This window comes from Pavona decussata, unplaced genomic scaffold (genome assembly GCF_977016875.1).
Source record: "Pavona decussata unplaced genomic scaffold, jaPavDecu1.1 SCAFFOLD_48, whole genome shotgun sequence".
Taxonomy (NCBI): domain Eukaryota; kingdom Metazoa; phylum Cnidaria; class Anthozoa; order Scleractinia; family Agariciidae; genus Pavona; species Pavona decussata.
In genome coordinates, this window is record NW_028145470.1 from 5,096,384 (window position 1) to 5,124,354 (window position 27,971).

At 37.3% G+C, this 27,971-nt stretch overlaps 3 protein-coding genes across 6 annotated transcripts; 1 reads left to right on the forward strand and 2 right to left on the reverse strand.

Moving 5' to 3' along the window:
* Window positions 1–105: 105 nt before the first annotated feature.
* LOC146481929 (SUMO-activating enzyme subunit 1-like) lies at window positions 106–7,660 on the reverse strand. Of its 2 annotated transcripts, XR_014864383.1 has the most exons (10): window positions 7,431–7,660; window positions 6,368–6,539; window positions 5,537–5,683; window positions 5,081–5,190; window positions 4,172–4,283; window positions 2,965–3,067; window positions 2,114–2,258; window positions 1,752–1,821; window positions 400–1,613; window positions 106–288 (listed from the first exon to the last, which is right to left on the reverse strand). XR_014864383.1 is itself a non-coding variant. In XM_085108113.1 (9 exons), exons 1-9 carry the CDS (start codon window positions 7,541–7,543, stop codon window positions 1,527–1,529), a joined length of 1,059 nt encoding a protein of 352 aa, XP_084964239.1. In that variant the 5' UTR covers window positions 7,544–7,660; the 3' UTR covers window positions 106–1,526. The 2 variants fall into 2 exon arrangements, 1 of the variants encoding a protein (XP_084964239.1); XM_085108113.1 differs by having other exon boundaries at window positions 106–1,613.
* LOC146481930 (uncharacterized) lies at window positions 2,312–22,671 on the forward strand. 3 transcript variants are annotated; one of them, XM_085108091.1, is made up of 18 exons: window positions 5,609–5,746; window positions 5,781–5,873; window positions 7,961–8,052; window positions 9,542–9,729; window positions 10,466–10,539; window positions 11,113–11,231; window positions 12,014–12,078; window positions 12,799–12,890; window positions 13,107–13,200; window positions 13,605–13,667; window positions 14,261–14,351; window positions 14,650–14,775; window positions 15,294–15,423; window positions 15,963–16,125; window positions 17,053–17,289; window positions 18,460–18,592; window positions 19,729–19,830; window positions 20,623–22,671. In XM_085108091.1, exons 3-18 carry the CDS (start codon window positions 7,986–7,988, stop codon window positions 20,916–20,918), a joined length of 2,040 nt encoding a protein of 679 aa, XP_084964217.1. In that variant the 5' UTR covers window positions 5,609–5,746; window positions 5,781–5,873; window positions 7,961–7,985; the 3' UTR covers window positions 20,919–22,671. The 3 variants fall into 3 exon arrangements, with proteins under 3 accessions (XP_084964218.1, XP_084964217.1, XP_084964216.1); XM_085108092.1 differs by lacking the exons at window positions 5,609–5,746; window positions 5,781–5,873 and adding an exon at window positions 2,312–2,944; XM_085108090.1 differs by lacking the exons at window positions 5,609–5,746; window positions 5,781–5,873 and adding an exon at window positions 7,674–7,841.
* On the reverse strand, window positions 21,032–27,933 carry LOC146481931 (NEDD8-conjugating enzyme UBE2F-like). Its single transcript, XM_085108135.1, has 9 exons — window positions 27,689–27,933; window positions 27,461–27,490; window positions 25,480–25,545; window positions 25,314–25,381; window positions 25,067–25,137; window positions 24,571–24,628; window positions 24,045–24,077; window positions 23,867–23,929; window positions 21,032–23,134 (listed from the first exon to the last, which is right to left on the reverse strand). Exons 1-9 carry the CDS (start codon window positions 27,804–27,806, stop codon window positions 23,075–23,077), a joined length of 567 nt encoding a protein of 188 aa, XP_084964261.1. The 5' UTR covers window positions 27,807–27,933; the 3' UTR covers window positions 21,032–23,074.
* Between the last annotated feature and the right edge of the window lie 38 nt (window positions 27,934–27,971).

Sequence of the window (27,971 nt, forward strand, 5' to 3'; positions counted from 1 at the left end):
TTGGAAACTCGAATGATGAGAAATTTGAAAGTCATTCCCAGCCTTGTATTGTCAAAAATGCAACAAATGATAGTAAACTCGAGGATATCAGTACCATTTTGCTGAACAGTTTTTTAACTTTTATTATAACTTCCCAATAACTTTACAATTCTTTTCACATTAATCACGTAAAATCTGTCAATCAAATATACAATAGAAAACAAGAACATAACAGTGGGTATGTGTTTCAAGGGTTTTCAGATGTTTTCAATCATAATTCTATTGCCATAATTTAAAATGTAAAGTTAACTTACAGTGCAACGAACTCAACCGGGGCTACCAAAGCCAGACTTCTTTGTTGTAAACGTGACCTGTGATTGGCTGATCAATGTTGGGTGGCCCCGGTTGAGTTCGTTGCACTGTAATTTTGTAAGGTTTGTAAAGTTGTTATCCCAGAACAAGCTTCACGTTGTTGGCATGCATGCTTACTGTGTCTGAATGTTTGCATCATTACTTACTAATTAAAATGCATTTACTATGGAATGGTTTCATCCCTGTCTTTACGACAGATATGAGCCTTCCATCCAAACACAACCGTTTTCTTTCCATTCTACATAAATACAAGACATTTCTTAGGTTATGCTCACATCATATAAAATCCATTTTGGATTAATAACAAAATTTACACAGATAGTCCTCTTTGTTCACATTGCACCTGGGCCCAGTTGTTCAAAGCCCAATTAACCTAATCCTGGGTTAACATGAACTTGGCTTTGGGTTTAATTACTAATCAATAAAGACTCTTCAAAAGAATTTTTGTTCCTCAGTTTTTACTTAAATTTTTCTTCACCACTAGCTTAAAATAAGCTTTTAAAAACATTTTTAAAAAGCGAGATGAAAACCTTGGTAAATTTTTAATCGGGGATTAGCGTTAATCGGCTTTCGAACAACCGCGCTCAGATGTCTTAACTGGAGGATTTGTACTTCTCTAGAACAACGGAGAGTTTCTTTATCCACAGCAGTCTTAAATCTGCACTGGTGCAGTGTGAACACCTTGCTGGACTTTAGAGTTAACATTATGTAAAACCATGAACCTCTTTCAGATGCAAATTGCACTGAGGTGCAGTTTGGATCTCTTCAAGTCTTGAACCAGTACAAAGTAACATGCCCTAAGATGATATTAACCCTTTAAGCCCTAACAGTGATCAGTATCAAATTTTTCCTTGTAATATCAATGCTTATTCAACCCCTAAGGTCATGAGAATTAAGGATATGATCACCCAAGAGTGAATTTTCTTGATATTTTAATAACTTCTCCCCAGTACTTTTATAAGAAAACTATGGGCACAAGATAAGAGAAGGGTTAACTCTGAATGGAACAGCTCACTTGTAAAGAAAAAAAAACTTGTAAGAGGAGAGGATTTGTACAGCGTTTCATGTAAACTGACAGCTAATGCACGATGACAGATTGCGCAAGTCCCCTTTAGAGCTCTAGACATTATTCAGTGGGGTAACAGTATACTAACAGAGCAAAATAACTGCAAACATCAGTTGAAGCACTCCACACTTCCATGTCCCTCTAAACCATCATAGAAAAAGAAGTTATTCAGTGGAGCATCTTTTCCAGAAACAGCCTATGAAAAAATTACATAAACAGCTTTCAATAAGGTAATAACAAGATTCAAACTGGATGGGCATTTACAGATTGTAGTCTTACACGGGATGTCCCTCCCATATTTCAAAGACAAAAAACTGATCTAACAACACAGTACCTTCACAACTTCTTGTCCCACAATGCCACCAACGATAGCACACACTGGACTCACTTGTGCAGTACAGTGGCTGTCAAATTCAAACATTCAGTAAAAAATAATTACATATGCATATGGCACAAATTAAGATGTATAACATGCAGACAAGACAAAAACACGATGGGATCTGATTCTCAGTGACATACAGACAGCAATGAAAAAGAGTAAAAAAAATACACAGCTCTTATGGGGAGCAATTGATTGATTGATCAAAATGAATCAAAGGGTCTTTAGAACTTAACCTCAAACAATAAAATATATGATTGCCATGTCTTTTGTAACCAACAATCACTTTTTAATATGTACAACTGCAGGTTGCTTACCTAGCAAATTCATCAGGAAGAAGTGCTAGATCAAGATTAAGTTCCTTCATTACTTCATCTCGTAGTTTCAGCAACTGCTCTCTTTCTTCAGGATTTGTATTAGTCTGTGGAAGTCTGCTATACTGGCTTTGAAAGCCTAGTATAACTGCAAAGTGTAAAAGTGTAGAAAATAAAGTGATGTAAAATCAATTTACCTTAACCTATCCTCCTTGAGCCAAGTAATGTGGTTCTACCTTTTGAGTCCGTGGATGAAATCCTAAAGTGTGAACATTCAAACGAAAGCTACTGAGGAGTACTTTCCTGTGGTGCTGTCTATTATGCTGTACAAGGTGATTCTGTTTAAACGAAATCTGTTTAGCAGTACTTTCCTATAGTGCTTTTTATTGTTCTACAAGATGGTTCTAACTTGAGTGAGTAGATGAAACCATAAAAAAAGAGCACTGAAATGAAGTGTGACAATACAAGTGAAAGTTATAGAGCAGTAACTTTCCTGTGATCCTGTCTGTGTACAAGGTGGTTTGTATTTCAGTCTGCAGATGAAATTCTAAAGCAAGACTTCTACTATTCAAATGATAGCAGCTCTTTCTTATGGTGCTGTCCATTTTTCAATACTATCCAGAAGGGCCTTTGAAAATCTAAGAGATTTCTACTTTGGTGCTCTCCGGGGGAGACAAGAGTTTGGGTGAAGTCCTCTGCCAAGGTTACATGGAAGGTTGAAGATAGGATAGAATGAGCACTACTTGTACATGCCTTATATGACACTTGGGGATCAAGGGAACAATAGCCCACAAGGAAGTAAATGGTTCACAGCAATGTGTGACAATCGGTAAGGTGAATTAGCAGTTTCCTACCTTTTACTATAAAGTATACAGAGGGTAATCTTTTTAGAGTCTTAGCAGGTTTGTTGTCCAGTTTAGAAGTTAATGCAGCTTTCAATCTGTAGAACTCTGAAAACTAATCAACACAAGAATAATGTTACATATTTCATCTTGCGTTTATTAACAGTATTTTTTGAGCCCAAATGTTGTACCCACTGTACCAGCAACCCATAAAATAATGCTTTACCCATTGTTGTATCAGCAACCTCTGTTCAATTCCCACCAAGGTCAAATATTTTTTCTGTCTCGTGTGGTCTCCCATTTCCTTACTAGGGCTAATGCTTAATAGGAAATTAATGGGTTCACTTTAGCAATCTAATGTACACCTCAGAGTAAATTCTCTGATCCATCATTTGTGTCATTCGTGCTACAATGTAGTAGCACAACAGTTATTCATTGTAGCCTTCACATTCACACTGCTGCAATTAGCAACACAATCACCCACGACTTACTGCCATCTTGCCTTGTAGCTTAGTCAGTAGAGCAATAGTTGATCAAATCCAGAGGTAGTGGGTTTGATTCCCATCAAGATTGATGATATTTTCTTTGTCTTGTGTGGTCTCCCATTTCCTTACTAGCGCTATCATGCAGATAGAGAATAATACATGGGCGCGCAGAGATATGGAAATTATTTATCTTGGAGTGTTCGATATCGATATCAAACGAGTGAGCGCAGCAAATGAGTGAGATATCGAATGTGAACACGAGAAGATAAATTCCATATCTCCAAGCGTCCATGTATTATTCTGTTCATTATATAAACAAGAATCAGCCATTCCATAAACCATGCCATAAACCAAAACCATGCCATTTAGTCGAGAACCCGATAAATGTATTTCATTGTTTAAAAATATACTCCAGTGAAAACTCGGAGCTCTACAAAGTACGGTAAAAATAAACAAAAACATTAACGAAAGTGCAAGTTGCTATGGCAACAAAAGAAGATTTCCTGATTTCCAATTGGCTGATATTTTTACATGTCAAAATATGATATTCATATATACTAAATATATGGATTTTCTCAGTGGCAGAAATCCTAATAAAACACTGGTGTTTATATAATAATAGGAATTATTCATGAGTTCACTTTTGGCACTTTGACATACTCTACAGAGTTATTTCTTTGATCCATCATCACTGTCATCACAGTATTTGTGATATACATGCCAGGTTGGCATACCTCTTGGACTACTGTAGTTTCATTGACATCAACCTTCCTTCGTTTTGCCTCTGGCTCACCATCTGATCTTGCAGTTTTCTTTTCTGCTGCCTTAATAACCTTTGGCTTTTCTCTAAATAAAATAAAATAAATCAAAGTTATTTTATGTTTATTTCTGTAAATTTTGCTAAGTTTTTGGTTTTCTTAACATCCAAAAAAAATATCTTGTGAATTGTTTGCCATGTCGACAATATTAAAGGCCAAAAACTCGTCTTATTATTCCACTATTATGTCATTTCACCAAATAAGGTCAAGAGAAGGCACAAAATAGAAGACCGTAATACACTGTGGTGTCCCGGTCTGACCGGTTCACAACAGAGCGAAAACGGGCAACAACATTTCACTGGCTTTCTGTGTTGTTTACATCATTCGCATGCGCCATATACTGATTGACAGCTGGACGGAGAGATAATGCTGGGTGCATTTCAACACTCCTACCAGGAAAGAGAAACCAAAATAACAACATCTTTTCGTAGTGCAATAATACATCTCTCATTCAATGGTTTTACATATAATACGCGCAGACATTTTGCTCATTGCTCGTATACTCCGCAACTTGCAAAATATCCGAGCGTATTATAATTATGTAAAACCATCGAATAAGATGTATGTAATGAATGAATGAACAGGTGGACGGACGGACAGATGGAAGAAATCACTTCACTTCACTTCACTTGTCCCCCAGCGCCAAGATGGCGCATAGGGCCTCAGATGGAAGAAATGGATGGATGAAAAGATGGGAAAATGGATGATGATTAATGAATAACATACAGGTTTCAGGGCTTCTTAAATAAAGTTAATTGGTCTAACACTCATTCATAAACACTTTAATTTACAAATTTAACATTATATACAAGTCTCAAGACATACTCAACATATTTGTGTTTTCCTAGATCAGCAAACATAAATCCATAAAAGCCAAACACATCAGCAGCAAAGAACTTCACTCCATTGGCATAGCAGACTTCATTAATGTGAATCTAGCAAAAAGCAAATAACACTGCTTAGTTGTAAATTCTGTTACAAAGAAAAGATGTGTTTACAGGTGTTTCTTCTTTCCTGTAAATAACTTTCCTTAGCATAATACTACCTTTCTACAACACATTTGCAACCAAATATATATGATTTTAAATTCTATCCATTATTCACTGCCCAAGTAATGCTTCCATTAATTAATACTGTTATTACTGTATTAAATGTACACATATGTGAGAGATTAAATTTCCTTGTAGGTATTTTCCCCCTTATTATTATTCTTCCATGTTAACTTCTCTCACTGACGGTCAACAAGATAGTGGGTTAAAGTTTATTAATTTGAAAACCTACCAGCTGATCTGCCGAGCAATTTGTAGCTACTACTAGGTCAAAATGCTGAAAGAAATTGTCACTTTTGTTGGAAATGTCTTCTGTATCAGCTGTCACTTGTACCATTGGGTTAAGCTGCTGAGCTCGCTGAAGAGAAGACTCTGCACGCTAAAAAAGAGATCACATAACAAGACAGTCCTTGACAATGCCATCTTTACTTGGATCAGGATTGTAAAGTAAGATAAAGTTGTATTTAAATCACCAGCCATGGAACATGGTCAGTTTCTTTAGCATGAAACAACTAGTGGTACTACCACTCCACTCTGGATGAGAAGCTAGTCCAGCGCAGGATAAGGGGGTTAGTTTCTAAAGAAACTGGTGCTGCATCAGTGGAAAGTGGAAAAAAATGTTTGGTTGTATCAACAGAGGTGATAACGTATTTGGCCATCATACAGAGATTCGAGTGTTGATGTCTTGAGTGTTAGCACTTTCTCAGAGTTAAGGGTTTGATGATGGCCAAATTGCCTTGTCAACTCTGTTAACAAAACCAAACATCCATCTTAGGATATCCCTCGTGAAACAAGTAGAAGTATAACTACTTCCCCCTGAATGTCTGTCCATTTTGTGTGGTTTTTCTTAGAACTGGGCAAAATTTTCACATAGCCCATACCATCATTATTATGCATACATTTTCTGACTCACACTCTATTTATGCTCGCCATTTTTAGAAGAGGGTTAGTATGACGGTGGTGCATGTATAGGGCTGTGCAGAAATCTTTCCCAGAATTCACTTTGGTCACAGTTAACTCTACCGTACAGTCATCAGAGTAAATAAATGTCAAAGACACTCACATTTTTTCCCAAGTCTTGCCGCTGTACCAGAAACTGTGACACAAAATCTTCTTCATTTACAGGATGTGGATCGACTATTGTTAAAGACTTCACACCAGACAGCACAAGGTTTTTACAGATTTCAGCACCTAATCCTTTAATACCAACCAGTAAAACACGCGAGGCTCTTAGCCTAGAAAGGAGAAATACTATCCATCAGCACTCAAACCATTTCTTACTATAGCAATGATGAGGTTTACACTTAAATTCTGCAATGGAAAAGGCCTTATCACGGTTTTCGACGCCATTTTGACGGGTAGGCAAACAGGCTTGAAATAACAGTGTTTTATGGAAATCCGATGTCAAATAATTTTCATAAAACATCGCTTCTGAAAAATTCATGAATTGGAAACTTTTGGCACTAGGAAAAGGATTTTAAGAACAAAATTGGAGGGATGTAGCTGTGACAGAAAGCGTCCAGTCGTGTTTTGAACTTTCCATACATTTCCCTGTACATTTTCCCGCGAACTATTTTTAGTAGCAGCTCACGGCTGGTTCGCTATACAGACAAATGTATGGAAAGTTCAAAACACGACTGGACGCTTTCTGTCACAGCTACATCCCTCTAATTTTGTTCTTAAAACCCTTTTTCTAGTGCCAAAAGTTTCCTGTTCATGAATTTTTCAGAAGCGATGTTTTAAGAAAATTATTTGACATTGTATTTCCATACAAACACTGTTATTTAAAGCCTGTTTGCCTACCCGTCAAAATGACGTCGAAAACCGTGATAAGGCCTATTTGGCATTCTGACGGGGGCTAGTTGTCCAGGGAACGCTTAAGCCTTTGACCGGATACTGTTTTAGCATGTATAGTGTTTTATTGTTTTAGTGTACGTCTGGTTACCAACTACTTCATCTTGCCTTCATATCGAAACAATAAACTGATCAAGGTATTTCAAATTAAAACAAAGATTCCCTTCATACTCCAATGGTGCAAAATGTATGAAAGTAAGCAAGGAAGCAAGATTTTTTTAAAATCATGACCATGATCATGCCTATTTTCATTAAGACTTTAATAAGCTTACCTTTTCTGAGCGTCCAGTCCCCAAAGACGAATTTGTCGATCGTATAATGCTGCCTCATCTTCGGTTATCGCAGTTCCATTTTGTTCCTCTATCACTTTTGGGTTTTCAACCATGGTTCCTTAACAAATATCTGGGTAAAAATGTCCCAAAATCTATTTATGTTTGAATTCAAATATGGCGGGAAGGCGCCGCGAAAAACACATGCGTACGCGCTTCGTTTATGTGGGTACCTCATGTATTCTTCATTGTAGTGTATTTAGAGGGAACATCCGCTGAGTGCCGGCGATCTTCCAAAATGGCGACGTCCACGACGTGAGACGCGCGTTTTGAAAAAGAGTTCTAGTTTTCCTTTTCTACACCGCAATTCTCATTCCTGCTAGTTTAAACCATGAAGGTTGTTGCGTTAATCAGGTGATGTGGCATTTTAATTTTTTTTAAAGATAAAGTTGTCAGCTGAAGGGAAATCCTCCGGTGCGTGTTACCCTGTGGTGTAGCTCATTTTGATTTTTACTCTTCATGTTTTTCATCAGCGGTGGAAAGGACAGCTGTTACAATATGATGCAGTGTGTAGAACATGGCCACGTTATTGTAGCACTGGCAAATCTCAAGCCAACAGATGGAGGTAAAGTTGGGCCCAGACAGCACGGGGAGGTTTCGTTCCTCCCCACCTATCCCCTCCCCCCACCCCAGATTCTTACACCCAATAACAATGAAACCGCCGTTTTTTTGCTGTTGCCACCCTTGAAGAGTCCATCCGAGGGGACCAAAATTATGTTGGCTTCTTTGAAAAAATATTCGGACAGCCCTTATGACAGAAACCACTCTCCATATCAGGGGGGGGGGGGGGTTCGGAATGTTCCATTTTATGTAATTTACACAAAAGATCTTCAATGCGGGCTTCCATATTACTTGGTGTACTGGTACACGATCATGGTCTTTGGCATATAGTGGTGTAAGATGGGGGCAGTGCCTGGCGTCAGATTACATTGAGAGACATTGGTGTGAAGAAAAATTACCTTGGCTTTTGCAACTTCTTACATTACACTGAAGTGTTTTTTTATCCAAAAATTGCCAGGATTTCTCTCCCAGTGTAGGATTTAGAGTCTACAGGCTTCTCGGTCAGCAGTTAATGGCAAGGTTCAATGCATTACTTCTATCGACCTTGTTCCCTTGTTTCCCTATTTTCTCCCTAATCTCTCAATCTGAGAGATTGCTGAGACAAATATTAAAAATAGTGCACCAAGACAGTGTTTTCCAGACTTGAAAGAACAAAAATACGAACTGAAATCCTGGAAGAGCCATTTTATAGGGTTCTGAGGAGAGTTGTTGCAGACTTTGCTTAACTCTTCTTCCATAACATTAAGGCTCTTTATTATTAGAATGATGCTCCTTATGGTCCAGTATTGTTCCAACACCATGCCTAATTCTTCAAGGGGGATGAGTGAAATGTTTTTCAGAACACCCAGGAGCAAAGTACACCCAATGATCCAAATGAAAGGACGCCACCTTGAAGATAGGTTCCAAATGACAGTTAGTATGGAACTGGAGAGAAGGTGGCTCAAGTTGCCCGTCATACCCTCTTTACAAGTGCACTGGGCAGCAACACATTTCTTCCAGCTGGCACAGTGTTTGCCATTTCTCATTCCTCATGTCATGTAATTTTCATCTTACCAAAGTCCTCAATGATGGTGTGTTTCCAAATTTTCCTCAGGTCAAAATCTACTTTATATTCTACTTCTGGCCATTTTAAAGAAATTTCTGAACCATGATAGGAGATGACTTTTTGCAGAATGCTTGTCACTGTACACATAGTTGTTAAATTTGCTTCTGCATCCCTGTATAGATGGATATATTGTTCATAAACTCATTAATAATTCATGAAGAGAAAATCACCACTGTTCAAGGGGGTTTGGAAATATGATCTTAAATTATCAGAACATTTTTTGAATTTCTGCTTTGAATTTCTCCAAGAGTTGTAAATGGTTTGAGAAGCTATATCAAACACACAAAGGAGTGGGCACCTCATTTTATCAATTTACTTTTTGGGGAAACACTTCCTCATGTTTAATACACTACATGAGACACATTCTTTACTCTTATGCTCATGACAGCTGATGAGCTTGACAGCTATATGTACCAAACAGTTGGCCACAATGCCATTGACCTGTATGCACAAGCTATGGACCTGCCATTATATCGCGGAATGATCAAGGGCTCAGCAGTTTCTCAAGGCAAAGTGTACACAGAATCCCAAGAAGACGAAGTAGAAGACCTGTACAAGCTTCTTAAAAAAATAAAGGTACCATTAATACCAGTATCTTTCTTAAGAATAATAATATAAATAAAAGTTTTTGTTTATGTTAGTGCCAGTGTGACAAATACAATTTGAAGTATTGTGGCTGGACGGTGTTCTTAGGTACATGTACTTTTATGCTCACAAATTTGTGAATTCCCATTTTTGGATTGGCAAATAAGGGTAACACAGAGGCTGATCTGAGGGCACGGTTACATGATGAATTTCATTCCAGGCTGAAATTTCAACACATTTAGGGAGGCCTGAGATTTTAGCCTGGCCTCATAAACAGATCATCTCAGAAGAGAGTTTGCAATAATCGCAAACTCTCTTCTTTTCTCTCTTCTTCTTTTCAGACAGTTTGTTTTTTCGTGTATTATTATTACACGAAAGAAGTTTCAGCCCGGTTTGAGCTAACCAGGTTGGAAATTTCACCCAGCCAAACGAGCTGAAAGATTTCATGTTAAGGCAGTCAAAGTTCAGCCTGCGTTTGGTGCCCACATGAGTCAACATCTTGTACACAAGGTTAAACAGAACAGTAATTAATTATTATAATGACCATTCAAAGTATCAAAGGTATTGAGAGGATAGTAATATATCATTGAAGAAATACGAATTTAAAATCATAGCCTTGATATATCTTGGAAAAACAAAATGAAATATCTTTTTTAAGATAGTATCTTCCTCAACCAAAATGATTTGCTGTTTTGTGAGCATTGTTTTGCTTGTATTTCTTTAACAGGAGGATATTGCATTTGATGCCGTTTCAGTTGGAGCAATTCTCTCAGACTACCAAAGAGTCAGGGTGGAGAATGTGTAAGCTGTCTGCATATTAAATAACAATTTGTTGAAAATTTATTACTGGTAATAATTATATGGGGCGAGGGTCACAGGAGGTAATAACAGTTGGTCTAGACAGTTTGTTTTTGAATGAAATGTGATGTTATGTTTTAAGCCTCATGAACAAATAATAGCTGAATTTCTTAGTCTGTGACACAGGCACACTCAGAAGAAAGAAAATCTGACTTCTCCCAACAGGTGTTGAACCTATCACCTTCTGATTACCAGATTATCTTTTTTTCTGAATATACCCGCATTTATCAGGCTTAAAAGACAACATCACATTTCTTTCAGTGCTCATATACCACTCATCGACATTCAAATCTTAGCAGTATGCAGGGATGTTTGTCACATGAATCCCAGTTTAATGACCTGTTGTAGCCCTCTCAAGTCTCCTGTAGCTCAGTGGTAGTCAGCATCCAAACTAGTAATCAGAAGGTCTTAGGTTCGACTCCTGTTAGAGAACTCAGATTTTCTATTTCCAAGTATCTCTGTGTCACTGACTGAAAAATATGTCTATCACTTTGTTTTTGTCTCTCAATAACTTAGGTGTTCCCGATTAGGCCTATCTTCATTGGCTTATCTGTGGAGACGAGACCAACAAGAGCTCCTCAGTGAAATGATCTCTTCTGGAATCAAAGCTGTTTTGGTGAAAGTTGCTGCAATGGGTAAACAACCTAAACAGTTTTCTTCATTTTTTTATGTAACGCTGTTAATGCAGAATATAGAGACACAGTATGTTTGTGCTCAAGCACACCATAACCTGAGACTGGAAGCTTATTGATGTCTTGGTTTGCTGTTTGTTTTAGTATTCTCCAACACAACGTACCTGTTGCTTGGCACTATTTCTCTCTACCCAGATGTAAAATGGGCGTAGGCAAACTGTTAGGCCAGCGACACACAACTCGACACTTTTTAACTGATCAACTTCAACTGTTTTTCAACAAATGCCAAACAGTGTACCTTGCCATATTGATTATTAAAATAGCCTGTCATGGAACAGAGAAAGGCTCTATTCTGTTCAGTAACATTTATCAAGACAAGACATGAGATCAAAAGTCTGACCATGGTATCTTTGCAAGTGGACACTGAGCTTGGTTAGATTGATACAATGCTCTATAATTTTTCTTTTCTTCATGAGTACAGGAAGTTTCATAAGTACTGACTAAGCTCCCCCTCCCCTCCCCACTTGATCTAAGCTACAATGTGGCTCATACACTGTACGTCTTGGTATATTTTACCATGGTACCAGTAAAATTTACTTCTTCCCCCACTCCCCCAAAGCAATGTTCCCACACATGTTACAAAAGGAAGAGGAGTCCATAGATCTTTCAACATTGATGGAGGGTCGGGGGGTATTTTTGGAGGTTTTTCCCAGGTATCCCATGTCCAAATGACTCTGACTGTAGATTTACCATTGTGAAGTTGTGATTTCTGTATTCTTTTATAGATTTGAGTCCACATCGTCATCTAGGCTTGCCAATATCAGAGGTTTATTCACTAATGTGTAACCTGGTAAGAGAATCAATAAACGTTCTTCTCTCAGTGTATTTCAGAAAATTCAGGTTTTGGGTTGTCCAAGATGCATAGAGTTAGTAGCAAGAAAAACAGACACTCTCCTCTCAACATGAATTGGTGTAAAATTGTTCTGGATTGGCCTAGAAACGTACGTAGAAATATTGAAAAGCAATAATTATTAATTGTGGAAAGACATCATTCTTAATTTTGTAAGTCAATGTTGTTGTTATATGTAGACGTTGTAGCAAAGGTAGCAGCGTCCTCATCAGTTTTCTTTAGTTGAGACCCTGCAGGTTAGCCGTAACAGAATTTTACTCATGCATGATAGCCTTCTTTGTAGTTTGTTGCACTACTAACTGAGGACATCTTTGTTGTTTGACTGCAATCATATACAATCCACTACTGATACCAAATAAGATGGTAACTGGAACATTTACCCTGGATTCTTAGCATACGAAATCCCTAAAAACGCTCATAAAAATGCACAGGAAAGTTCTAAAAACTTCAAATCTAGCATACTCAATGTTGTTAGTACGGAGTACAAATTTCACAAAACATATGGCTTTCTATGTGCCTATGGGCTGTGTTAGGTTTGCAAGGAGCTGCCATCTTTTTCCGGTACAATGGATTCTGGCATAGTGTCAGCTGTAAAGTGGGATAGTCATCCATGTGAAGGAAGCCCAAAGATATGACCTCTGTGTATTTTGAACTCTTTAGAACAAGAAGTATGGCTCAAATGTTTGTGGAGAGGGTGGAGAATATGAAACATTTACTTTGGATTGTCCATTGTTCAAGAAAGCAATAGTAATGTAAGTAGCCCTGACTCATGTAGGTTAACAACAAGATTAAGTGACGAAAGCTTTTCTTGCATATTGGTCTGTCAAGGCCAGAAAAAAACACACACCTACACCTTGGTTAACAAGGTCATCTTAGTTTAGTTTAATATTTGTTGTGTAAGGTTTTGATATCAAAGTTTCTGTATACAACAAAATGTTAAAAAAATGACTTCATTTATTCTTTGACAGAGATGAAAGTGAAGTTGTCATTCATTCTGATGATGCATTTGCTCCTGTTGGTTTCCTTCGCTTCAAGAAAATGCATTTACAAGACAAAGAACAATATGGAATTGAAGTGACTAAATCTTTACTATTATGGCAATATTTTAATCTAGACTCTCCTCAGACTACTTTGATTGCCTTGTAGCTCAATGAGGGTTAATTAACTCCTGGCTAATTTGAAAAATGTACCTGGTATTTTATCATCTTTGCAGGATAAGGCCTGTGATTTATGTTACTTGTAGTAATATATGGCTTGTATTTGTTTTTCTTCTTGTATTTATAGTTATTAATAATAATTTAATTAATATCCTCCTGCACAAATTTTAGTTTATATTTCATCTTTAAAAACGTCTTGTGAATTGCTCACAGCCAACACAGTTTTAAAAGAAGTAAAATAAATTGTTATATTTTGTATTTCTGTAATTATGTTGTTAACTACTGCTGTGTTGTGTATGTCACTTTCAGGTCTGTTCACAGTCCCTTAAAAATCAGAAATGTTTGGAATCATTGGACAAGTTACAGATACAGGTAGACTTCATAAAAAAGCCAACCCTCATTAGAACAATATTATTGTCTCCTCAACAGATTGTCCATAACATGTCAAGCAACCCAGAAAACTGCTGTGTTATGACTGCTAACCTCCCAACCCCCCTAAAAAGAAATTGGGATGGTGCATAATGAGTGGGGTGGGAGATTGTATTCTTGTGATATTTGTTAGATTCCCCTGCACACAGCCTGTACCTGGGGTGGAGAGAGGCAGTATGGCATGCAAAGGACAAAAACAACATAACTTCAAATAACAGGGCCCAAACCACTGCACGACTATGCCTCCATATACTTAGACTTATTGTAGTTCCCTTTGTCTCTTAAGATCCTCCACGAACACAAATAACAAATATAAAAAAAAAGGGATTGGCGCAAGATCAGGGCCAATTAATTTTTTTTTTTTCAATCACTCTCACCACCTTACTGGTATACTGACTGTGTAACCAACAGTAGTTTTAAAAATTTCTGAGTCATAGAGCCTTGGGGTCTGAAAAGTACAGGTTATATTAGGTCTGAAATGTTATAATATTGTAAATATTTGGAACTAAAAGTAACAGGCTATTTTTTTTATTAAGCCAGATAATGTGAATTGTGAGGAGAGACAAAGAGATGTTGTGAAGACACAGAGAATAACAGTTCCTATACGACCACAAGAAAAAAATAAAGGTACGAACTGTAGTCACTGCTAATAAGGTGTGATCAGTTTGTTAAATCACTGGTGATTACAGGACATTGTACAATTGAAGGGATATAGTGCAGTCGTGTTACATTCCTCAGAAACAGTGACATTTGACGTTAATACATATTTTACATGGAGAAGATAGATACATGTTGCATGTTATCATTTTATTTTGTTTCACTGTTGTTGGTCCCATTTGTTGCTGAATATCAGCTATGCAATTGACATTGCAAATATTGTTTATCAATGACAAGTTATCAAATAAAATAATGTGTTTTTTCACAGGTGTTGTATTTCACAGCAGGTGTGGTGATTATATCTGGCTTTCTGGAATTTATGGCCATTGCACTGTTGAAGGGAAAACATTGTCAATTGAAGATATAACAAGAAATGTCCTACAAGGGTTGATAGGTAAATACAGTTCAGAAGTGTGAAACACTGTGTGACGTACATGTTTTCATCTTAACATGCTGCTTATTTTGTAAGACTAAAATTATTTGGATTTGAATGAGCAGGTTTTGAACTGTACAACAACGGTGCAATTTGCCATCTCTAAGTTACCTGTAAGTATACACCTAGAGAAGTTTTCTTTTGAATGGTCACACTTGTACAGCATAATAAACAGCACCACAGGAAAGTACTGCTCAGTAGCTTTCATTTGAATGGTCACACTTTGGGATTTCATCCACAGATTCAAAAGTTAGAACCACCTTGTACAACATAATAAACAGCACCACAGGAAAGTACTGCTCAGTAACTTTCATCCTGTCACACTCTAGGATTTCATCTACGGTCTCAAAAGCTAGAATCGTTTGACTCCATCAGTCTTAAGGATAACTGCTTTTGGTAATTAGTTGTTTAATTTCAGACCTGATGTAAAACTAAGCTTGCACTGTTTTCTGTCATCTTTTTACTTTTGTCTCTCATAGAGACCCTAACTAGATTGAAAGCAAGCTTGAATAATGGAATGATAGTTCATCTTTTTGTGAAGAGCATGGATGACTTTGCTAAAGTCAACTCAGTTTACAAAAGGTTTTTGACAGTTAACCCTCCTGCAAGGTAAAGTTTTCAAATTCTGCTGACTCAGCACTCCTTATGTTGGCTTCTGTGATGAGCCTGTTATGCGGAATTTGGTTCATGAATGTTTTAAGTTACAAAATACTTTTTGTGGCGTATGGTTTTCTTGCCAAGCTGAAGGAATAACTTGGGATAAAATCCACTTGGTACAAATTTGCCTAAATTGGACTAATTTGCTGATTGAGTCGGCATAAATTTACCTGGTTATCATTAGGGCTGATTGGTATAAATTTTCATAAATTTACCTCAGTCATTCTCAGGAAAACATCAGGGTGCTCTGCCCTGTCATTCTGTTCCAAAATTATCTCTGAGATTTTAGCAGTGGTCTAGTTTTAACATAATTTCACTTGGTAGAAAGAGTCAAAAATTAAAGCAAAATAAAGGCCAATTTTGAAATAAAAATCAAGTCTCAGCTGTCAGTTTGTCTGAAAATCTACAATAATAAAGTCGCATGAAATATGGTTCCATAAATAACAAGAAATGAAGAATTGTCTCCAGTTATAATTAAATTTGCTACACAGGGCATGTATTCAGCTAAACCTGCCAGATGACATTGCCATGCAGGTAGATTGTCTTGTTCATAGTCCACAAAGTACCGACGCCACAGCACGGGAAGCTATGCATGTGCAGAGTGTTTCTCACTGGGCTCCAGCCAATATTGGTCCTTACAGCCAAGCAACAAAGGTAATAGTCAGGAGAACCAGGGTACTCTGAACTAGTCCACCACCCCACCTTTCTTTCTTGATGGCTCACCAGTTCTATTTGCTGCAGAACATTGTGATATTGTGCATTTTTCCTATTTCTTCGCCACCTGGTCTCACAGTGTTGTTTTCTCCCTAGTTCCTATCTCCTTTCTCCCCATTTCTCCCTGATCCCTCCCCCCCCCCCCATCTTACCTTGTGTAGGGGATAGGGGGCTAAAACATCCCACTTCCCTTACCATGTATTCTTGGTTCCTACTGAATTTTACATCTGTGCTTTCTTCTGTTGCAAACGTTTCTGCAATATTACCAAACGTTTATTTCTGCTGCTCCCACGCCCTTACAAATACCATTTTATCAAGTACTTTCATGCTCTTCCCACCCACTTTACTCCTGAGTTTCTGCACCCCTGTGCCTCTCCACCCTACCACTGTTGCCCCCCATTCAAGGACATTGAACTTATCATGGTGATGTTCTCTATGTTAGGCACAAGAAGTTTTATTTGAATAACAATTTCCTTCTCATATGTTTGGTTATGATTGGTTCTGAAAATGGCAGAAAATGGGGCATGGTTAGCAATGCTAACAGTTGGACCTCCACTGGTAGCAACCTCCACAAAGGGCTACCCCTCTACAAAGCGGATGTTCTTTCCCAATAACAGATACCTCTCTACAATGGCCTTTTTTTCTTGTCCTGATCATGAATCCATTGGCTTTGATATTTGTACTGAAAGGTATGGCCACCTTCATTGTTAATGGCCTCCAAGGTTGACCATTGTGGTGGGGCCAAATGAGTAGGTCTTGTCCATTGTAAATAGATTAACGGTATTGCTGTTCTTGTCATAGTTATTTCAACTTTTTAATTCCTAATATTACACTTAATGTTTCTTACTGAAATTGTTGGCTTTGCAGGCTGGAGGCACCTTGTTTGTCTCAGGTTCCATTGGTTTGTGGCCTCCAACAATGACCATGGTCTCAGGTGGCATATCACAAGAGGCACCTTTATCTTTGCGGCACGTTGACAGAGTCATATCAGCTGTGTCTCCTGGGGAATCACTTCATAGTGTTGTTCATGGATTTTGCTTTCTAACATCATCTGCTTATGTGTCTGTTGCTAAGAATGCTTGGTATCAAGCAGCAATGTCAAAGGTACAACAACCCTTAAACCCCTAATATCAAAGAACAAATTCTTCTATCTTATCCCTTTACTTTTCTTATAAAAGTATTAGGGAGAAGTTATTAAAATATCAAGAAAATTCACCTTTGGTGATCATATCCTTAATTCTCGTGACCTCAGGGGTTGAAGAAGCATTGATATTACAGGGAGAAATTTGATGCTCATCACTGTTAGGGCTTAATGGGTTAAAATGTTCTCAGACTGAGTGTAAAATGCAGACCATCTGCCATGCTAAAGGAAACCTGGGATTGGGTTACGTTAGGTGTAAGGTGTAATGAGAAGGCCAAAGTAGACCTACTCTGTGCCCTCCAAAGCAACTCTTTTGCTGTCAGAAGGCAAGTGAGTGTTCAGCCAGGAGGCTGAAGTTGCACTTCAAAGACAGCCTGAAATCATCCCTGAAGACTCTTAGATTCTCCACTAACTCATGTGAACACCTGGTGTCTGATCATACTGCATGATGTGGTCAACTGAACTCTATGTTACACTGAAACAAGAGGGCTGAAAAACAGCAGATAGCTGAGGTAGAAAGAAAGGTAAGCATGATTCAAAACCAGATCTGCAAGCACCTTCAGTCCAAGCCAAAGGGTATGAAGTGTTGCATACCTTTCCATTTCTCTACCTGGGTTGGTCTGATCATCCACTTCCAGACACACATAACTCATCTCTCACAAAGTTGTAGTCCTTGTTGATGCAGATTAACAAACTAAGGCAAGTCCAAATTGAGTTCCCAGCCAGTTAACTTTAGTGTGCAGTCTTTGCTATGCACTGTCCTTACGTTAAAATATATTATGAAGATATGAGTGATGAGGGTTTTGCATAAAAATTCAGGTGGCCAACGATCTGACTTTGCTGCACATTACTTAGACAATAGTAATGTTCTGACAACAGTATTTACAATTCAGCTGCTATACAGTTTTTTATATCTCCTTCAGAAATTAATGAAAAGTCTGGCTTTGGAGGAAGTGTATTTGATCATTTGATTAAAGTTGTCTGCCTTGGTTTATTTGTAATTAGGCTTAGATATGGGATGTCTATAGAAAGGGACATTGTTGTCAAATAAATATTTCAGTAGGAGAGGAGAGGGCATTAAATAGATAAAGAGTTTTGTACATCATTTACAGTAAAAATTCTGTTGTATTTAGACTACAGACGGCAGTGAACAAGACCTCAAGTCCCCAGTTAGTGTAATATCATACATCATAGTACCTGCTTTACCAAAGGGAGCACTGGTGGAATGGCATGTTGTGGCACAGGAAAATCTTATCCAACGTCAATGTATGTTTTGATGCTAAGTACAGTGGTTAAGAATCATAATACTTTACTCTACAAGTATTCCCGTAGCTTATTTCACTTAGAGAAAGTAAAGTGAATGGGCCACACAAGTGCACAGCAAAATAATATTGTCTCCTCATGAGGAGGGAATTTTTGCACATGCTATTCTATCCCTATGAAAACTAAGGGACTATATTCCTCGTCTAAAATTTAGCCCAACTGGTTAACTGTTGTAATCTACCAGCACTTTTCTATCTAAGAAAACACTTAGGTGCAGATAAAAAGGCAATTTCTTCTGCTGGAACACATTTCAGCTGCAAGTTCAAATTCATTCTTCCAAGTTACATTTTACTAATTACATGGCCAACAAGAGTTGGTGGAAAAAAAGTAATTTAATACGTTAAGCTTCCTCCTGTTTAATCTCAATGGCTGTTTTACCTACTCATATTTTGTTCAGGCATGTTGGATTGGTTGAGGATGATAGACCTGACAAAGGACAGCACTGCCCTTGCCCTATGTGATCACACCATGTAAAAATAATCCTGATTACATTGAACCCTTATGAATTGAAGGACTGACAGCATAACCGACCCAAATTCTTTTTCAGATTGCCTTTTGTTGTTTTAGCTCAGATTCAACAGAATTTTTACATGTGAGTTTAAACTCCTTTAGGAAAGATTGCTCCCATGTTTTATCCGCTGCTTTGCATTCATTTGCAATAAAAAAAAACTATCAATCATTATGGGCAAGATTTCCATTTTTATCACAAAACAAAGTACAAAGCAGTGGAAAAGACATGGGAGTAATGCTTCCTTAAGGAATTCAAAGCCAGATGCAAAAACTTTGGTGAATCTGAGCTAAAACAACAAAAAGCAATCTAAAAATTTATTTGTATCAGTTATGCTCTCAGCTCTTCAATTAGTGAATGTACTGAATTTATTTTTGCAAGGTGAGAGCTCTAATTAAATTCCAAAACTTACACTCATGTAAGTGGACAGTAACATAGTGAATGGGTCCACAGGTGTACCTCTCCAATGTGGCCTGAACAGTGAGAATAATTGCATTGAGTAGGGTAACATTTTATTTTTGTTATTTACATTACTGTTTTCTGAAAACAGAACATGCTGTTCTCTTCATAGATGGCTCCACATCAGTGTGCAGAGATAGGTTTAGTATTGGTGTACAAAGCATTGTTGTCAAGGGAAATATCAATAAGAGCTTTGCTGTTAACTTTCAAGTTGGTAAGTTTGTCTTTGTGCCAGTATTTGATTTATCTGTTTATAATAATTGAAGGGCATTTTTTGGCATTGATTCTTAAATTCAATTGTCAAATTACTCCAATTTTTTGTTTGGGATGGGCTTCTTTTTTTTAGAAAATACCCTTGCCACAGGCATGTATTCCTTAGCAACATTACTATATCAGTTACCAAGGGCTGGTATTATCTAAACTAAATAACAAAAAACAGAAACATCAGTTGGCATTAACCCAAGCGATAGACCTTCAAAGCATAGAAAGATCTTAAATTGGCATGTTTTAATAAAAATTTTATTTTCCTTGGTATTAATTGCAAAGGTGATTTGGGATTGCTGTCAAAATCTGCTTTCAGGTGGAGCATCCCATTTAGTTCACAGTGTGTTATGTTCAGTGTGGGTGCATGTTTATCACGCACTGATCTTTTGTTAAATATCTGTCCAAATCCAATTACCCTACGAAATGCAACCTTAGTCACTTAAAAAAACATAATGGGAATTTCAGTAGATTCCACAGAGTTGCTCTTTCATCCACTGTTTCCAGGTTGAACTGGAATTATTTGGAAATGTTGGTTTTTGGAGGGTTACCCGCAGATAAGCCCTCAGAGTGGGGACGAGAACCAACAACAAACTCAATCCACATCACGTCAAGTCAGGGAATCGAACCTGGGCCACATTGGTGGGAGGCGAGTGCTCTCACCACTGCGCCATCCCTTCTCCCCTATCATTTTACCACATCTGTTCTTCATGGTACTCACTCTGTCCACATTTTACCCTTACAGAGTCTGACTCAACTGAGTGCAACTTGGAGGAAATCATGGCAACATTTATTAGCGAGTTACAATGTTGCATCTCACGACACAGTATCAGCATTGCTGATCTGATGTACATGAGGATATTTTATGTCAAAGACATTATGGATCATTGGGATGCACAGGACTTTATACAAAGGGCCTTAGATAGGACTATTGCTCCTGCACCCGCATTTTCTCTGGTACCTGTGGATGGTCTTGAAAAGAAGGACACCATTATGCTATTCTCTTGCTTTTTACAGAGACCAGAGGAGGATATACTGTAGTGGTAAAATAGTTTACACCCAATGCCAAAGTACAGAATGGAGAACCATTTAATTTATTGTCTAAAATCTGCTTGGATAGAGTTGAAAAATGAACAGAACTACTGCAAAGTATGTACATACTGTTCAGTAGCTTTTATTTGAATTGTCACTGTTTGGGCTCCTCAGTTACATATAACCTTGAATAGCTACAGAAACAACACAACTCAAAAACACTTCCCAATTACCCTTTCATTTTTTTAATAATACTAATGACCACTTCAGGATGGACTCAGCATCCACAGAGTTTCAGTGTTTCAGTCTTGGAAGGAATAGTTGAGTAATATGGTACTTGGTGACAAAATGAACATTAATAAAATAATGGTTAATGCTCCCTATAAATTTTCTTTCCCTGCTATTGTTTTCTTTGCTTCAACTGTGTACAATTCTTTTTTCTTTACAAAAAGCTTCACATTAGTGTCTTTGAGGTACTTGCCCAACTCCCCTAAAAAATATAATGGTCTGTCTCTAAGTGTAGTTAGCTTATGGTTCCTGTCCAAGAAAATGCTACATTCTTCAAAAAATCATTAATAATTCATTAGCCCATTGACCTATCAGATGGTCGATAATACATCACATGCACTGAGTGACTTTATATCGATAAACCTCCTCCTTATTAGTATGCAGTGTTTTATTAGCTGATAAAACACTCCTCATTAGTATGCAGTGTTTTATTAGCTGACAAAACACTCTTCATTAGTATGCGGTATGTTTTTCTCGTACGCTAATTTCCAACTTTCACAAAAGCATAATATTATTGTTATGAACTCTATTGACACACGCTTTCCCAGGAATGTTTTTGAGGCCATTCAAAAAACTCACAGCACGTGTTTTATGGGGTCTAAAACTACTTGGCTGCACCTCGTGGTGTTAAACACAATAAAACACTCCTGCTTGTTTTTTAAACATTACATAACCTTGTGAAAAGAGTGACTTGTGATCCCAAGGGTGACCACGTGATTAGAGTGTAATAATATTGTGCTATATTAAATTTTATAGATAAGTTTCTGAAATCTGTTACTTATCACATTTTACAAAACACTATATGTACATTCTACTGTAAATAGTTGCAACTGGTCTTGCTTGAAAGAACAAATGACAGCCTTCAACAGACTGAGGAAATTCAGAAAAGGCAGGTACAAAAGTTGATTACAGGTACAAAGGTTGATTGAATTTCTTTTGGCCTATTTAGCTATAACTTATTAACTATAACTTTCCCTAACAAATTAAATAAGTAATTTTAAATTAAGCTATGTACATTGTAAAGAAGAGAAAAGAGTTGAGCTCACCAGAACACCTTCTGATGATACTCTCAGTCAACAGCTTCCTTTGGCATTTTCATAACATTGCAAAAGGAATTGGTGGGAAAAGAGCAAAAGAGAGAGTTTTGTTGTTCAAGTATTGATTGGAATTGCATCACTTGGCATACAGACATATCTAAAACTATTCAAAACTGAATCATTGGATAATGCAATTCCTGAGTTTTGATTGGCTTCGCAGCCATGGGATATCAGTCATAATACCATTGTGTTGTGGTTGTTCTTGCAAACTGTAATCATCACATCTTGCAGTATTTCTTGGTTTTTTTAAATAAAGCAATATTATTCACTTGCACTTGTTGAATATAGGATGGTTATAACCAACTAGGCCCTATGCCCCTCATTGGCTATCTATCATCTCATATCCAATGTGTGCAAAAGTGACAAAATAATTAATAAAACTCTCTCATTTGCTCTTTCTTCACCAAGCAAATTCACATTACTGCACCTTTAGGCAATATGCAAACTAGCTAAATAATGTTATCTCTTCAACCAGTAGTAGAACATTAAACTGTCATTAATATTGTCTAAGTCAGCAGGCATCTTAAGGAAACAAAAAAGTTTACTTCAGCAGCTAATAAAAACGTCCCATCAATGATTACGAGTTGTGACCATTGACCATGGGTTGTGAATGCTGAAATTTGATCCATTCTATTTCTTGATTAAATTTGGTTACCATAAAGGCACTTCAGAATGCTGCTGGATTTTAACTTCACAGTCCACATGTCACTTAACGATGCCAACATTTCCACCATCACTGTCATTGCCATTCATCTTTAAAGAACAGATACTGCGCCATTGTTATCTTCTGGGTGAAGCATACAGTCTGATGTAATCTTCTACTCTTCTTCGAAATGACTCCTGTTGGAAGATTATAATGCTTAAATTACATAAAGTTGTATTGTGATCAGCAAAGATTTCAATGAAAGGGTTTTTAACTATAACATGACAAAGCCAACATACATCGTATGGCTTAAGGCTGGTTTTCAGTAGGACATAAGCATAAGCATAAAGATAAACAAGTGAGAACACTAGTTACATTGGCACAAGGACAGATGCACACGCAGAAAACCGTTTCTTGACAGAGTTTTCGATTCGATACCAGCTCCCCTCGATGTTAAGCAAAATGGCAGACGAAACGGTTGACTGCCTCGTGCTTGTGCTTATGCTGCCCCCGTTCTTGTCAGTGAAAACTGCGACATAAGCATAGGCACAAGAAGAACAAACATGTTCGTTCTTCTTATGCTTATGTTTATGTCACAGGTGTTCTCACTTGCTAAAACAGCGTTTCTGCTTGTGCTTATGCTTATGTCCTAGTGAAAACCAGGCTTTAGGCATCAAGTCAGCCTAGGAATTTTCAGCCCAGGATAACTGTAACAAGCCAAAACTTGAAAAGAGAAGCTAAGGACTTTGAGACCAGAAGGTCTTCACATGGCTCATAAAGCTAACATATAAGAGTGCCAGGTAAGCATGCCACTTAAATAAATAAATAAATAAATAAATAAAAATTAAAGACTAGTAATCATCTATCGAGTAATCTACAAACATAGGAGCTTTAGCAACAAGAGATTTCCAACTAAAAACATTTCTTACCTTATTCTTAAAATATAACTCTGACGCTTCAACATTAAGTGGATCATCAAAGTTCAGCAAGTCCTTAAACAGTTTGGAAAAATTTAATCATTAATTAATCTCAAACGTAATTTATCATAACTGAAAGCTTGTTAATAAGAAGGTTACTGGACAAGTATTTTCACATTCAAATACTTACAGTAAATAAAGAATTAAGTCCCCACACAATATCCTGTAGAAAATAAAGACAATATTAGAAAAAATGCTACAAGCTTTCAATGGGTAGAGTCCTTAAGCCCCAACAGTGATCAGCATCAAATTTCTTCTTGTAAAATCGATGCTTATTCAACCCCTTAGGTCATGAGAATTAAGGAAATGATCACCCAAGGTGAATTTTGTTGATATTTTAATAACGCCTCCTTAGTACTTTTATAAGCTCAAAGTATGGGGACAAGATAGGAGAATTTGTTCTTTGGTATAAAGGGTTAAGGGAAGACTCATATTCTTTGGATTTTGGTAACACCCTTTTCACCAAGCCTCACAATTTGTCATGCAAACAACCTTAAATTTTTGGCCACAGCCCTTCAGGAAAGTGGAAAGTTGGAAAACTTTGTTTCCTGATAAAATAAAGCAACTGCACTGACCAGACTTAACCAGCCACTTTCAAAATGAAAACCTAAGCTCATCACATAAGCACAAGGCATGTTCTGTCCTTTTGCACTTACCTTCAGTTTTCTTGTTGGGGCCCAACCTGAGCCGTCAAGGGTGTGCTCTCTCAGCAAACTGTATTACAAAAGAAAACAGTAAAATGGCAAATGTTCAATATAGAAATTAATCCTCCAAAATTAGAGATATCTGATATCTTTTGGTTTTAATGCGTAAAGGCTTAGAAAGAACCTAGCTTACACCAAAGATGAAAATTGTTTAACAAGTCTAGTAGTTGGTTTTATGAGTGATTCTGTTTACAGACTGTAAATGATGGTTTCGAATGCTCAAGGAAATATACAGTGCTGATTGGAACTATTAAATTTTGCATTAATATGCAGTACAAGCCTCATCCCTTTGGCAACGTTGATTGCAACAAATAGAGCATTGAAACCGCATCATGGATGAAAGCAACCAAAGTTTGCAAGACAAGGTTTTGACAACAATATACATTACATGACCAATGAACAAAACAAAATACATAAATTCAATGTTATTGTTTAAACCATAAATTACCTCAAGCAAACTTCTCCATTCTCACTAATGTTTGGATGCCAGATTTTTGTTTCACACCAGACATGGGGTGGCTGTGATAAAAAATTATCAAAATTAACACCAAATTATAAATAAAATAATTTGCACACTAACAACCTGGCAACCTGGGCATCTAAAAGGGATATCTCCCATAAAATTTTTCAAAGATTAGGTGAATTGAGCCATTTACAGAGTATTGATTAAACCACAAACATAAGATAAGACTGACCTTTATATTGTACTCTTCTGGTATCAAGACATGAAAGAAAAAGATTCCCTCCTTCCAATATCCCTCTCCTTAAAATCCAAAAAGAGTTAACAGAAAAAAAGGTACTGAGTGATAATAACACTCTATATTTAAGTGTGGGGTGATGCAAATGATCTGAGTTTCCTACCTGGTGTTACTGTAAGAGTGAATTCATGAAGAATATTTGGGTCCTTGAACTCCACTTTACAAGATTCTGTGTATTAAAATTAATGTAAAAAGATAGTTCTCATAAGGTTAACTGATCTCTGTAAAATTCTTCTTAAATGGACTTGAGAAAAGTCATAAATTAAACTGTTTACTATAGAATTATACTGACTAAAACACAAAATTCATAAACAATATATTTGAGAACTGCATGAAATCTGCAAACATCTCTGTGTTTTAGCTATGGCAAACACTCTTCTATGAACACCTGATACTCTTTATGTAAATACTTATTATGCAAATTTATTCTAGGGATGGGGGGAGTAGGTGCAGAACCCTAGTTTGTATGGGAGAGGGGGGGGGGATGCCACCTAAGCTGTGAGTCTGACTCTGTTAATGACAAAACTCCCCCTCTCTCCCCTCCCCTGTTTGACTTGAGTTGAAAAAAGACTGTTTAAAAAACAGTCAGCATAAAATGCAGACTGCAGACTGGGTATAAAATGCAGACTGAGACCAACACCGCCTCTTCGTCAAATACAGGATACATTTTGAATTTTTCAACTTAACTTACGCTAGTGTCATACAATCGTCTTTCGAGATCATTTCCCATGAAATTGACATTATTATATTCTTTTCGAAAAGTGTCAACCTTGAAATAAACAACCCCAAAGCATGACGTGAGCAATAACGCGGACACATGACCTTTACCTCGCACGTGGTTGACCTTTTCGTCGCTTTACGTCAACATGACATCGGCGACTACGGTAAGTGGCAGTCAGGGTGGCAGTAAAATAATGTTTTTTTGAATAAAATATGTGTTCATGTATTGCTAGAATACTGAGGGTATACAATAAATATTTGTCTTTGACAAACTTCGTTAATATTCAAAGAAACTAGTTAAAATCTGTCGATGTCAAATTTCTTGCCCCCTCGGAAATCAAGTCTGTTTCCCTCATTATAATAATTATGAAAACCGTCATGGGCGTAATTGTTTACGAACTAATACAAAGTGATTAAGCTCGAGTCATCTTTGTGAAGAAAGGGCCTCAGGAAATGAAAGCTACCAAATCGAGGTAAGGAAAACAAACTGTTGAGAAATGGGTCAAAAATAGGGTCAATTTCGTGGGAGATGATCTCGGAAATGTGATTGCGTGACACTAGGGTAAGTTGAAAATTGGAAATGTATCCTGTATTTGACGAAGAGACGGTTTTGATATCAGTCTGCATTTTGTACCCAGTCTGCAGTCTGCAGTCTGCATTTTATACCTAGTCTGCATTTTATACCCAGTCTCCAATCTGCAGTCTACATTTTACACTGACCGGTTTATCCGGTTTATAAAGGGATCAGGCCGTTCCAAGGTGCCAAACCTCCTACAAGTTCCCAGTAGCTCAGTGGTTAAAGAGCAACTGGCCAGTGTGTGGAAGGTGAGCGGTTCAATTCCCATTGGAGGCTCAGACTTTTCTTTGCTCGTGCCAAATTGAGAATTGCATCTTCTCTGAGCTGATACTTGTCCTACACGCATCCCATGTGGCAGGTATGGGAAAATAGCAAATAGGCCATAATTTTCTGAGTTGTTTCAAACCTAATGAAAGCAAGGCTAAGTGCAGCGCTTTTCATATGAAAATTAGTTTTGCTTGCATATGAATGAAAACTAATTTTCATATCAAAAGCTTTGCACTTAGCCTTGCTTTCACAAGTGAGGTTCAAAGCATACTTCCCCCTAGATTTCTCAAAACTCCAGCAACAGAGCACAGCAAAGTATTCCAATAAGAGGGGTAGGGGTATTTTCAAGGAGGAATTCTTACGTCATGGATATTCAAACTTTATACAGAACATAAGCATTTAGTGGACAAATGCACAAGCTAAATACACACTCAGAAAATATTGAAAGTAAATAGTCAATATATATAAAAGTAACAGGTAATATTAACTTAAAAGCTTGCAATATTTGGTTCCTACTTACCCGGCACATTTCCCTCCAATTCTGTCACTTCTTAAAACGGAAAAATAAAAAACAGGGTGTGAGCACAAACTTTGAAAAAATATAGTCTAAACAAACTAAAATATTTATACCAGGGTTGTAAAAAGGCCTTGCCTTGTGTTCCTTTTAATTCTGGCCAATATACTTAAGTAATAAAGTCGTAATAAATAACTCGTACAATTTACGTTAAACCCTATTTAGCTTTCAAACCTTTTGTGAGCAATTTGTCTCGAATAGATATCCTTGTGTTTTTGGGACTTTCACTTGAACCTGGACCCTTTTCTTTCTTTTCCCTTTCTTCCTTGATCTTTTTTGCGAGAGTTATCATTTCTTACTATAAGAAGGAAACTGTTCTTCCAGAACATTTGCATCGGAAAACTCTCCACATTTCCCTCTTGACATTTATTTCTGCATCACTCGTAACTCCATCTTGAAATATCCGAATCTGCGCTATGTTGCTCAGCGGTTAAAATAGTAGTGCCAGTCCTCCGAC

Excerpts from the sequence above, each read along its gene's own strand:
- LOC146481929 (XM_085108113.1), bottom strand. The coding sequence starts at position 7,543 with ATGGTTGAAAACCCAAAAGTGATAGAGGAACAAAATGGAACTGCGATA. Across the intron at positions 5,191-5,536 it reads ATTGCTCGGCAGATCAGCTG|ATTCACATTAATGAAGTCTG; the intron begins GTAGGTTTTCAA and ends GCTTTTTGCTAG. Across the intron at positions 3,068-4,171 it reads AAACTACAGTAGTCCAAGAG|TTTTCAGAGTTCTACAGATT; the intron begins GTATGCCAACCT and ends TGTGTTGATTAG.
- LOC146481930 (XM_085108090.1), top strand. The coding sequence starts at position 7,819 with ATGAAGGTTGTTGCGTTAATCAG. Across the intron at positions 8,053-9,541 it reads TCTCAAGCCAACAGATGGAG|CTGATGAGCTTGACAGCTAT; the intron begins GTAAAGTTGGGC and ends TGCTCATGACAG. Across the intron at positions 17,290-18,459 it reads ATCAAGCAGCAATGTCAAAG|ACTACAGACGGCAGTGAACA; the intron begins GTACAACAACCC and ends TGTTGTATTTAG.
- LOC146481931 (XM_085108135.1), bottom strand. The coding sequence starts at position 27,806 with ATGATAACTCTCGCAAAAAAGATCAAGGAAGAAAGGGAAAAGAAAGAA. Across the intron at positions 24,078-24,570 it reads CCCCAACAAGAAAACTGAAG|GATATTGTGTGGGGACTTAA; the intron begins GTAAGTGCAAAA and ends TATTTTCTACAG. Across the intron at positions 23,930-24,044 it reads GACTTAATTCTTTATTTACT|GACTTGCTGAACTTTGATGA; the intron begins GTAAGTATTTGA and ends AAACTGTTTAAG.